This window comes from Leptonotus elevatus, chromosome 1 (genome assembly GCF_054856555.1).
Source record: "Leptonotus elevatus isolate MCC_2025b chromosome 1, RoL_Lele_1.0, whole genome shotgun sequence".
In the NCBI taxonomy this organism is placed as follows: Eukaryota; Metazoa; Chordata; class Actinopteri; order Syngnathiformes; family Syngnathidae; genus Leptonotus; species Leptonotus elevatus.
The window spans coordinates 16226051-16239163 of NC_141239.1; the positions used below are offsets into that span (position 1 = coordinate 16226051).

Below are 13113 nucleotides of genomic sequence, written 5' to 3' on the forward strand. Positions count from 1 at the left end.
GCTGACGTCATATGAGTTGTTCATTACAGAGGATAAAGAACATATGCGTGCATTAGCCTGTCTATGGCTGTTCCAATTACACTTGAAAAAACTTAGTAAAGTTTTTTCACTCAGAAATTTTGCGTACATTTTACAATGAGTGTTTTGAGTATGATTTTCCAGTTCATTAAAAAAAAAAGATGTCTATTCATGGGTTGGGGAACAGCCACTCTACCACCTGAGCTATGCCGCTCCTGCTGTGTGTTAGTATATTGCTTGTGTCAGGTGGAATCCTCGTACTTCCATGAGCAATGCAGTGTAATGGCAAACAAAAGTGGCATAGCACAGGTGGCTCCCAAGCTAAAGGTCGTGAGTTTGTTCCTCAATGCTTGAGTAACTTTTTAAAATAAACTGGTCAAATGTACTCAATACTCTCCTTGTAAAATTTACTAAGAATTTCTGAGTGAAAAAAACTTTACTAGGTTTTTCCCAAGTAAATATCACTCCTCAATTTTTTACAGTGTATGTTAGCATTAAGCTAGCAGGCCAAAATGCAAAAGATGTGGTTGGAGAGTGGATACAGTAAGAAGTTATCTTTATTTTTATTTTTTTTTAAATAATTGTTTGTTCGCAAGTCAAAATTAATAATAAAAATGACAAAAATCAGCCAAATGTCGGTCACTTGTATCTCAAGGTACAACTGTAATAAGGTTTTATTTATGACTGTGACAGACACTAGAACCGCGTCTTGTTCTCTTAAAAAAAATTAAAAAATCCTTACATGTATGGTTGTAGTCTAATTTGGGCCGACTGTTCTAGCTGCTGTCAACAGGCCATACAGGCCAAAAGTCCTTCACCCTAGAAATGGAACTTGTTGTGTTCTCTGCGTTATCAAGATCATTTTCCAAATCAAAACAAGACTGAAGCCTAAACTAAACCAACGTCCCCTCGGGCGCCCATCCAAGCACAAGCGTGGGACTCATGCACTCATGTGTTCCGACCCACTGGACTTCAAAAACATCAACTCAGTCAACTGGATAGAGCGATGTCGCCGGGCAGATTTCCATAGCTGGCGTGCTGTTATTTACATGCTGCGTACACATCCTTCCTGCTCCGTTTGGCCACATTTCAAGTCTTGTGTCCAGAGCAAAGGCCAGAACGCTATAGGGTAACAACGGGTCCCACTTATTTACCAAAGGTCTAATTATTTACCCAGCGAGACACAGATAAGGACACCTCAGCCTGCAACGCATGACATAACTGCAGGATGAAAAAGTATCGGAGAGGATTAAATCACTGCATTTTGACTAGTAAAAAAATATACATAAATAAAGTTTGTTATTTGCCTCTGTTTTATGAGTTGTTACTAGATAGATGCTTTTACACTTAACTAAACTACACTCTAAAAACAGTAGGATCAAAAAGAACCCAACTATGGGTAAAAAAACGGACCAATCTTTCTTTCAAAACTTTCTGGGTTGTTTTATAGAAAACGAACCAAATTTTGACCCAAGTGAAGGATCTGAATATTTATGAGTCGTTTTACACTAAAAAGACCCATTTCTTGACTCAAAGTTGGGGTCAAATTAACCCATAAAGTGGTTCGGTCCATTTGTGATCCACAATTGGGTTACTTTTGACCCAACTGTTTTTCGAGTGGAACAGCTTTAAAGGTGAATTTCGCCACATTTTCAAGGCGGACGTGGACGTAAAACTTAACAATTGTTTTGAAAGCGCTGATAACCGTGTGCGTGCGTGTGTGCGTGGGTGTGTGCTTGCATATTCGCTGATTGGCTGAGCAGAGAGGAGCCTCCTCTTCACAAAGCCAATGTCACTCCGTGCAGCAGATCAGATAGACGGCAAAAAAAAAAAATATTTTTTTTTTTCAAAAGAGCTGTAAGCTAACCTGAACCAGTTCAAAGCTGCTGCCCTGTGAGGTGAATCGCCAAATGGAGTGCTTTCCATTTCCTAGATGCGTGAAACAGACACGACCACGGTAGAATATTAAAAGTCGGTTAAGGCTAATTGGAGAAACAGCTGGGGTGTATTATGATTTGGGTGTGTTAATGAGTATTTTTTGTTTTTTTTTAATGGGAAAGCTAATTTTGTAACTTATTCACATTCTTTGTAATACTTAACCACCATTGTGGTGATTCACATAAACAGTACCTGTGCTCAAGTCTTTGGATACCACTTTGTTGTTTTCGTGACATTTTTTGACAAATAGGTTTAAGCTCAATTGAATGATAATAGTTTTGCATTAAAGTGTATTCAAAAAAATCATTTTCCCCCTGATTACTGTTTAATAACCATTTGTATTCATATAGTGATTCAAATAAAGGAGGGTTGATGTTGAACGATGTTACAGGTTCGGTCATTGTCTTCCAAAGTGAAAACAGATGTTTGCAGATGTCTTATTTTGATTAAACATCGAAGATAATCAGTCTTCTTTCATGAAGGACTACTTAAATTAGTTAGTTGATATGCTGAAATCAGATGATTTAGAGAATTTTAATTTAAAAAAAAAAATGGCTTCAAACGATTACTCAATTATTCAAATAGTTGTCGAATAATTTGATAATCAATTACTTGTCGATGAATGGATTCATTTTGACAGCTCTAGTATGAGGCCACAATAAATAGAGCAAATGATGTTTGATTTTGTCTTTCTGTGTTCATCTCGGTGTACTTCATTGATTTTAGTTGATCGATTAAAAAAAAGGAGTGAATTTTAATCTTACAGCTCACACGAAACCCTTCAAAGTAGAATATGTGATTATGTTTTAATACGGAAATGAGCTACGAATTGGAATTATGAATTTGAAATGTTCCATTTTAATCTAAATGAGTGAGATGTTTAGCCACTAGAACATGAATCCATCGATTATGAGAGATTCCTGATATTACTCAAGTCTATGACCTTTGTGATTATTTTGAGCACATTTCCCTGCTTTGTTATTAAAAATGCTGATGAATTCGTTGCTAGCACAAAATAAAGCAAAAGTAAGCCAACAAACACGTTTGCACGGTGCTGTCTATCAAAAGTGCAACAAATACGTGTCAATATCCCAGTCTAAGTGCCCTCCGCCGTCAAGCCTTGCATCCGATGACGCACACCGCCCCATGCCCAATAGGTCAAAGACCTGTTGTCTTTCAAAACCTTTGGTCAAAACGCGCACGGGGCTCAGAGCTCAGCTTCAGTCTCACCTTGCGCACAGGACATGATGCAGCGGACTCTGTTCAGCCGGAGGGGCGGGCTCCTGGCCCAGCAGGCGGCCGCGGCGCTCGACGGTGCGCTCACGCAGCGCTTGGACCAGCGCTCCGTGTCGTCCGTCACCATCCCCCCGCCGGCGAGCATGCTGCGGCCGCTCGAGGCGCCTCTGCGCTATTTGTTCGGACCGGGACCATCCAACGTCCCCCCGCGTGTCCTCGCTGCGGGGGCCAAGCCCATAATTGGTCACCTGCATCCAGAAATGTATGAGGTAATGAATCAACTTTTTAACCATACTTTTTAAAAATGGGAGGACTGGCTTTTAGCCCCCACCATATTTGTAATAACTCATACTTTGTCTATTTTAATTGATTATTTGGATCCGGATCTATAGACTTGAATCTCTTCTTGCATGTGGAGTGGTTCTCAAACTTTTTACACTCAAAACCGTCTCGAAAAATACTTACCTCTCCAAGTGCAGTACCATAATGGCCAACATTAAAATAGGTCTAAGTGTTCATCAAAAATTTGAAAAAGTTGTTCAAATGCAGATACTACACTCTAAAAACACAGTTGGGTCTAAAATAACCCAACTATGAGTCAAAAATGGTCAGACCCTTTACTTGGGTCAAAAATTGGGTCATTTTGTATAAAACAACCCAGAAAGTTGATTGGTCCATTTTTTATCCATAATTGGGGTACTTTTGACCTAACACTTTTTAGAGTGTAAAATGTATTATAGCCTACAATAAATTTCAAATAAAATAAATAACAAAATAAAAAACATTGGAAGTTTAAATGCAAATTTATTGTATGGTGGTTAAAAGTTAAATACAACTGAACTGTACTTAAAAAAAAGTATATTTATTCTTATAAGACACTATAACATTATGCACAGTTTGAACATTAACATGGTGCTTAAGGCTAGAAAATTTAAAAATATATATAATTTACAGAATTTGAAAAGCAGAAAAAATGTACTGCACTTAAAAAAAACATTTAAAATGTATCACACATAAAAGTAAAGCAAAGATAGTACTTAAATATTTAAAAACAGGTATTCAAGATTAAATGCAAATGTATCTTACTGTACTTGAAAGTTAAATACAACTGGACTGTAGTTTAAAAAAAAAGTACTGCACTAAAAATCTACCCCAAAAAATCACTTTACATGAAAAAAATACTGTACTGTATTAATTACAAAAAAACGTGTAATATAATAGTAATATATTTGATACTTCAGTTCTGTAAATTGTATTTGTATTTAATTCAGTGATTCTTCCGCAGACCACTAGAAGGCGCTCGAGTACCACACTTTGGGAATCGCTACACAAACAAACAATAAAAGTCTTATCATGCCAATTTCTTAATCTGTTGCTAATAGAATCCATTTGGCTCAATGTCATATTGTTCATCCTATCACTATTGATTAATAAATATTAAACCTCCTGTTTAGTATCTGAATGAGTGTAGTCAAGATAAAGACTCAATTAACTGTAACTGAATTAATAATCTATAAAAATGTTTTCCAATTTACATTTCAGACGCTTCTGCATAACCAAAAATGCAGCGGGGAGGTTAAAATAATATTCTTTAATGTATTTTTAGTACTGTTGCTTACAATGTGTAAAAAATAATAATATTTGTAATGTGTTCATAATTTGTACATTTTTGGTCCAAATTTTTTTGGGGGCGCTGTAGGTCAAATTGGCCCATTGGAAGTATTTTGTGTGGTGGCTTATTAAGAGTAATCAGCAAAAAATGACTAAAATCGCGAATACATTTTTTTTCTTAACAATTAAATGCAAATGTCTTCTCGTTACATGTTAAATACAACCGTACTTAGGCAGCAATTCTTTCATGTACCCCTAGAGGGAGCCATAACTTAAACATGGTTTATGAGCGTTGGTGTTTGAGCGTAGGTGTTTTTATGTCTGTTTACATATTAGGTAATGAACGACATAAAGAAGGGGATCCAGTACGCCTTTCAGACAGAGAACAACATGACGCTATCCATGAGCGGCTCGGGCCACGCCGCTATGGAGTGTGCGGTGTTTAACGCGGTAGAGCCCGGGGAGAGCGTTCTCATCGCCATCAACGGGATTTGGGGGGAGCGCGTTGCGGAAATTGCAGAGAGAATGGGTACGGCTTTTTACATTTGGATTTAGGAGCTTCACTGTGCAAAATATGCTACTTGCCATTTGGCTTAGTCACTCAATTGTGTTTTTCATTTTTTAGGTGCTAATGTACATAGACTTGAGAAAACGCCCGGGAATTATTTCAGTAATAAAGAGATTGGACAGGTAAGAATGACTCAACTTTTTTTTGGTCCAGTACAGTGGTGCTTTGAGATACGAGTTAATTTGTGGTGTGATAACATTCATAACTAAAAACATTCAAATGGAAATAAATGGAAATGCCATTAAAGTATAGTCAAAAATTGTTCAATATCTCCCAAACTGCTACTAGTTGTGAAGTGATTTGAGTTGATTTGGGTCACTTGTATCTCAAGACACCACTCTGTACCCCCCCCCCCCCCCCACACCAAAAAAAAAAAATCTCACATGATAAACCGACTTCCTCCACATGGTTTCAGGCTATCGAGAAACACAAGCCGGTGCTGTTCTTCCTAACACACGGAGAGTCATCTGCCGGTCTGTGCCACCCAATCGACGGCATCGGAGACATCTGCAGAAAGTGCGCCCCCTAGTGCACCTGTCTCATTGCGCAAACAAATGCCTTTGGGCAACTTCCCATGATCTGTGTTATCTTTCTAGACACGGCTCCCTGTTCCTGGTGGACACTGTTGCGTCACTCGGAGCTGCGCCCATTTTTATGGATCAGCAAAGTAAGATAAAGATTGATAAAGAATTGCGCAAAATCCGATAAACCATCATGAAAAACAACATTCTTTTCTCCTTGCGATGCGGATAGATATTGACATCCTGTACACGGGATCTCAGAAGGCCCTGAACGCACCGCCTGGAACGGCACCCATCTCTTTTAACGACAGAGCATGGTAAGGGAGGACTTATCGCAAAACATACACCAAATAGTAGTTTCGACATAAACTCACTATTGTCTCTGTTTTCAACCCTCCACAGCCACAAGATGTTTAACAGGAAAACAAAACCAGTCTCGTACCTCTTAGACATGACACATTTGTCCAACTACTGGGGGTGTGACGGCAAACCAGCCAGAGTGTAAGATCAACATTGGATTGTTATGAGTCCATCAATGATTGAACACACAAATGCAAATCCACTATGATGAACTAAAACACTCATTCACTGCCATTGACGGCTATTGACGTCAAGAATTCATTTGAACTATTTCTATTAGTTAACATTTTTTTCCACTTTTGTTAACAAGAGTATGAAAACCTAGAAGAAAAAAAATATTGTGCATCTAGAAGAGATATAAAATGTATGATTAATCTGGAGTTAACTATTGAAGTCATGCAATTAATTACGATTTAAAAAAATAATGAGTTAACTCACGATTAATCACAAATTTGATATCTGTTCTAAAAGTACAATTAAAAAAATTAGGTTTTCATACTCTTGTTAACAAAAAGGTAAGAAAATGTTAAACTCATAAAAATAGTTTAAATGAATGTTTGACGTCTATAACCGTCAATGGCAGCAAATTAGTTAAAAAGAAACTGAACATTGCTACAAATGTACTTCCTGTATTTATTTGCGTTCATGTATGATTTTTTGATTTTTTTTAAAGGTACCACCACACTGGCCCGGTGTCGGGTTTCTTCGCATTGAGAGAGAGTTTGGCTATTCTGGCTGAGAAGGTAAACCTAAAATCTATTATAGTACTACTATTAAAAGTCCAAAAGAATCCATAGCCGTTGTGATTTATTTTTATTATTTAATTATTCCCAAAAGAATGTCACGGGAAATACAGGAGATCCTAATTCCGGTTAGAAATTTCAGCCATAGGAACGGAACTACCGTCATAAACTGAGAACAGAAAAAAAGAATACATTTTACCTGCTAAAGAGGAGACTGAAGGGAGCACAATTGACAACAACACAATTGAAAAAGCTTGGCAAAAAAACGAATTTTAAAACTAAATTGAAATTTAAAACAAAAGAATGGGTTACACCATAGGAATGAAACATAAGCAGTTAGAAATCCTAATCCTAGTTTAAATGTCTCTTAAAACTCAAGTTTTTGCCCTCATCCATAGTTTGACACCGTAATTTGATATTCAAACCTTAGTTTGAAACCCTAACCCTGACCTAAAACCTTAATTTGAAACTTTAACCCCAGGCTTGACATTTAAATTTCAAACCCTTGTTTGAAACTGTAATTTGCTACCTGAGTCCTTGTGTTACAAGAAGTACAATTACTAAAAGTACAATGAATGAAAGTTTTTATAACAGTGACTAAATTCATTCAATTTCCATTATTTCCTAAGTGAATTCTTGTGAACTAAGTAGAGTTTGTGGCATCCTGTCACAAAAGGGTCCATTACGTCATATTAACTCATTCACTGCCATCGACGGCTATAGACGTCAAAAATTCATTAGTTTAACATTTTTCCCACTTTCCCACCCAAGAGTATGAATACCTAGATTTTTTTTTATTGTATTACACCAAATATGAAATTTGTGATTAATCGTGATAATCTTTTCTTTCTTTTTTTTTTTAAGAAAAGATTATTAAAAATTAGGGGCTTCAGGTGATTAAAATTTGTAATTGTAATTAATCGCATGACTTCACTAATTAACTCACGATTATTCACAAATTTTATTTAGGCTACATACTCTTGCTAACAAAAATGGGAAAAAAGTTAAACTAATAGAAATAGTTCAAATAAATTTTTTATGTCTATTTCTGTCAATGGCAGTGAATGAGTTAATGATCACATTTTCCAGCTCCTCTTTTCCATCACCGGCCGTACTCTACTTTAAGTATCGCTCTTTGTCGCCCCCTAGGGTCTGGAGGAGTCTTGGCGGAAACACAAGGAGGTGGCTGCCTACCTGTACAAAGGGCTTGAAGACTTGGGTCTCAAACTCTTCATTTCAGACAAGGTGAGGTAGACAACACAAGTAAAGAACCTTGAGTAAAAGGAAGAAGATCACCTGTGTCTGTTTCCTCAGTGTTATTTTTTGTGAAATGCCCTGCAGGATCTGAGACTTCCCTCCGTTACCACCATCGCCATCCCCGACGGCTACGACTGGAGGGAGTTGCTGGTGTACATCATGAAGAATCACCAGATGGAGATGACCGGCGGTCTGGGCCCCTCCATTGGCATGGTGAGCATCAGAATCAAAACAATCATCAAAATGCTGATGTTATTGTGGGTCAGAAATGTTTCAATCGAATTGCTTAAAGAAACAGTCCCATTGCTAATGGTATCATTAAAGCAGCACGTCTGATTGTTAATGCCCTGGGCAGATTAGATTGACATGGCAACACAAACAGGCTGAAATCTGATTGGATAATCTAAGAAAAGAAAATCTAACTCCACATACATGTACTACATGCACTGGAAGTAGAGCATCAAATAAAAACGCTATGAAGTAAAGCAAATAGACTGTTGGAAATAATTTAATACATAACAACTGGCTTAATAGTATAGTTAGTCACGTAAAACATTTCCGAAAATTAGGAAGAAATTCAAACAAAATTCAACAAACGAAAAGTGTCCAGAAAGACACCCAATTGGTATTTCTATTGATGTTTTGACAGTAAGTAAAAACGACATAGCCAATTATGTTATTAGGCTAACGAAACATTATAATTTGATATTGACAATCGTATTGTATACTATGCTAGAACAGATGCAATATGTCAAATGATATCTAAATGATCCTGCTCCACTACTGATCCTGTTACAAGCCCATAATCTCATGTGTGCTACTTTCTTCCCATTAGGTGATGCGCATTGGATTGATGGGCTACAACTGTGAAAAGAGTAACGCTGACATGGCGCTGCACGCCTTGGAGGATGCGTTAAAAAACTGTAAAAAGAGCAAGGCTTAAAAAAAAGGAGGACATTTCCAAAGAGACCTTAGTGATCACGAACGAAAGAAAAGAAGCAAGGATTGCCGATGCTAATGTGTAATCTGTTCTTTTGATTGCAAATGGGTTGAAAAACATAGACTTGGGTTTATTTTCTGTTTTGAGTAGTACTTTTGAAATGAGTGTCTAACGAGACACCACATGTTCTATGCAAAATGCACTGATACTAGCTGTCAATATTGATTGATTTGTCAATTTGTGGCATTGTGCGGTGCAAAGCAATAAATTATTGAAGACACAGAATCATATTGAGACCAAACTTGTGCTTCTTTTTTTTTTAGCACTAGCATACACAACCTATATTATGATATTTGTTCCATGAAATTGTATTGACTGTTCTCTTCATTTTATGTATTTATTTATTCATTTATTTGTTTAAAGAGATTTCAGCCTCAACGAGTTGCCATGCCATTCTGACCCATGTAATTTAAATCTACTGAACGTAGAATATTCCATTTCGAATCGCTACTGCCACCAAAAATGAAACTGCACATACCGTTCTTCACATACACACCACGCACATTACGTCACATCCGCGTGACGACAGGGCGTGTGAAATGCTAACCGAATCCAGTCTGAAAACTATTGGCCAGAGGCTTGCTGGAGTACCCATTGTGAACAGCTAAGGTGTTAATCTACTAATTAGAAGGCATTTCAGTAATAAATAGTCAAATAAAAAGCTTATTGTAAAGTTATTTTGGGGGGAAAGTTCCATATTGCAGCTTTAACACACAGACTACAATATATATTCTTTAAAATGTGTCGTATAACAAAGTACATCATCAACAATGCGAAGGAGTACATAAAGTAAAGCGATCTATAAAAAAAAAAACTGATATAATTCCATTGCAGTCCAAACTACATTTCCCAGAATTCCCTAGCGTATCAGGGGCGGGTGTCGAGTGAGGTCAACAGCACAGTCGTTGAGAAATTGTTTTTAGCCGGTATCTGGCCTTATTTCACTCTAAACCGGCTTCAGTTTATCACATTATGGCTTGTCCTGCACATCAATCAGGTAGGAAGTTTAACACTTCGTTATAAATGCAATTAATGCAATGATCTTAAACAAAAATGTAGAACACCGAGGTTAACGGCAATGTGACCGCCGAGTGGTTCCTGATTTATGACGTATATTGCATGTGCTAAAAAGGTATACAATGGGTGAAATGTGATTTTACTTTCATTCATTTTTTTAGTCGTTAAATCCAAACCTCTGTTGAAGCTGCTTACAAAAGTCCAGTATTTCAAGTAGCGTCTCCGATTACGCAATTTAAATTTGTCTGCCGTGCTCGAGCTGTCTAGGATCTAATTTTAAATGTGTTCGGCGTTATTCGGCGGGTTTTTTTTACGGGTGAAATTTTTTATTTATATGAGAAAAATAAAATTCCAAGAGTCACCTCGTCTGTCAGGTCAACGCAACCTGTCGACAATTCTTCTTCTTCGAGGGCGAATTGCGGAATTCTGACGAGGGCGCCGCCATCTGCTGGAAAACAGGAGCATTGCATTCAGTCGCTGTGGAGCTCTGATTTCTTTATTTGATTGAATAAAAAAATGATGTGATCATTTTTGAAGATGGAGAAAAAATGCTTGGTTATCATATATAGCTCAATTATTTTTACTGTATCACTTCTATAAGAAACAAAACAGATCATCATAATAACTTCCTTATTTATATTTTTAGCCAATGTTTGATGCCGCTCGAGGGCAATAAATAAGAAGAAATAATATGGTCCACACCTGACAACATACATTATGATATTAAAGTTGTAAATATAAAATATATGACTGTGTATGTAAATAACAGGCTTTTTTGTGCATGTTTTGTTACAAGAGAGTTTAGTGACTCATTTAACAGAAAGCTATTTTCAAACGTTTATTGCATGTCAGTACCATATGTGAAAGAATTGTCCTGAGCTGACAAATACACTTGAATGGTCATCACTAATGCGTGGATATTAACTGTAACAATTTCTTTCCCCCCAACCTATTGTTTATTGTGTTAGCGATCATAGCAGAGATGAACCCTGTCATCCTGCCTCTCGACTGGCTTCTGGGTACCTGGCAGTCTGACGAACCAGGGGAAGGCTGTTTTCCCAACATCAAACCGTTCCGCTATTTGGAAACGCTTCAGTTCAGCCACGTTGGGCAACCCGTTGTCAACTTCGCGTCAGTTTCTCCAACAGCCACTTTCAGAATTATGAGATGGAACCACTCACCTGTGACTTATTTCTCCTCTATTGGTGTTTTTTTTTTTTTTTTTTAGGTTCAATGCCTTCCATGCAGACTCCAAGAAGCCACTGCACCGAGAGTGCGGCTTCATCCGGATGCAGCCGGGAACCAACAAAGTGGCTTTTATTGTGGCGCAAAACTCAGGTAACTAAGCTTCATTTTTCACAGAGGATAAAGAATATGTGCATAGTCAGTACTCTATGCATGTGTTGCTACCGTTTGTATTGAAATAAGTTGTACCATGACATAAATGCTAGTTTTGTTAGCTAAACTAAGACGTTTCACATTATATGTTAGCGTTAAGCTAACATACGTTCATTAGGCAAAGTTGTATGGTTTGGTGAAATACACAAAATCGAATTCTCTTTGCCTTTTAGATTTAGTTTAACCGTAAATTCCTGCCGGAATACAAAGAAAGTGTCTGTTCCGGGCAGGTGTGGTGGAGATTGAGGAGGGCGAGCTTACGGGCCAGCAACTGAACCTGCGCAGCCACTCCATCGCCAGAATCTCCTTCGCCAAGGAGCCTCACGTAAAGGAGGTACTAAACCTATACACTGCATTCTCATCGTTTTTTTCCGTTTTTCTACTGTTAACCGTGCTGTCCAAATGTCTGTTTCTTCCAGATTTCACGAGTGTTTCAGCTGCGTGCGGACGGGAAACTGGAGCAGAGGGTTTCCATGGCAACAGACAGCCAGCCACTAATGGAGCACTTGCGCATCACTTACGTCCGCTCGTCTTGAAGCCAAGAAAGGTTGAATGATGATTCAGAGGAAGTCCTGCTTATGGTGTGTGGTATTTTTGTTACATCATCTTTGAAGGAAATGGTTTCGCTGTTGGAAATGTTTGTTGGCTGGGGAGTTTTTGTGCACATTTACAGCAAAGTTTAAGTAGCACAAATGAATGTGCCGTATATGTTTTATTTTATTTATTTTTTTATGGCTATTGGTAGGTGCCTATGTTTCTCCGCTATAACAGCACGTTTGTAAACCACTGTATTCCTGACGATGGCGCTGTTGCGTCGCTTTAGATTTGAGATCAGTATAGCTGTTGAGTAGGAGATAAAGATTAGGTAGTGACTTGGTTTGCCACCTCTATTATGACGGGGGAAAAAAACGCCAGCATGTTTCGAAGTCGGACAAGTTTAAGCACTTCACACTGAGGGCGTTTACTGTATTTGTATGTTGTAAGCGGAATATATGTCAAAGTAGATAGTAGAAAGTGCGTCGTGGTGGTGAGAACATTTGAGTAAATGGCGAATGGCAAGTAGAAAAGCTGACATTCAAGTAGAGTCATGCGGCGAGTTAACGTTGCTCATAGTGAGTTTCGTATATGTAAATAAATGATTTTGCCATCAAAAGCCCTTTTGTCAGTCTTTTTGTTGTTTTAGCATCAGTGTCACTGTTCCGCTTATTTCTTCTGACAAATGCTTGTTTTCTTCGCTTTTTAGTCATAAAGTGGTTTGATACTAAAGAGCAGAAAAAGCGACAACCAACTTTTTCTAGCGAAAGAGTTTACTCTTATTTTCAGTGCTTTTCTTGTCACGTAATAAAATAAGGAGCACTTTGACATTTGGATGGAACGTGAAACCAAAATACTTTCAGGGTTTTCTTTCATCTGATTTTCTTTAAGAAAATTACAAAACTAAACAAA

General features: G+C 37.7%; 2 protein-coding genes across 2 annotated transcripts; both read left to right on the forward strand.

Annotated features, from left to right (window-relative positions):
- Positions 1–3149: 3149 nt before the first annotated feature.
- agxtb (alanine--glyoxylate and serine--pyruvate aminotransferase b) lies at positions 3150–9482 on the forward strand. Its single transcript, XM_086077755.1, has 11 exons — positions 3150–3461; positions 5140–5332; positions 5429–5493; positions 5787–5887; positions 5968–6038; positions 6125–6209; positions 6295–6393; positions 6926–6995; positions 8145–8240; positions 8337–8465; positions 9088–9482. Exons 1-11 carry the CDS (start codon positions 3201–3203, stop codon positions 9193–9195), a joined length of 1278 nt encoding a protein of 425 aa, XP_085933881.1. The 5' UTR covers positions 3150–3200; the 3' UTR covers positions 9196–9482.
- Positions 9483–10094: 612 nt separating this feature from the next.
- thap4 (THAP domain containing 4) lies at positions 10095–12814 on the forward strand. The gene is made up of 5 exons (XM_086077766.1): positions 10095–10249; positions 11238–11400; positions 11498–11607; positions 11898–12001; positions 12087–12814. Exons 1-5 carry the CDS (start codon positions 10225–10227, stop codon positions 12201–12203), a joined length of 519 nt encoding a protein of 172 aa, XP_085933892.1. The 5' UTR covers positions 10095–10224; the 3' UTR covers positions 12204–12814.
- The last annotated feature ends 299 nt before the right edge of the window (positions 12815–13113 follow it).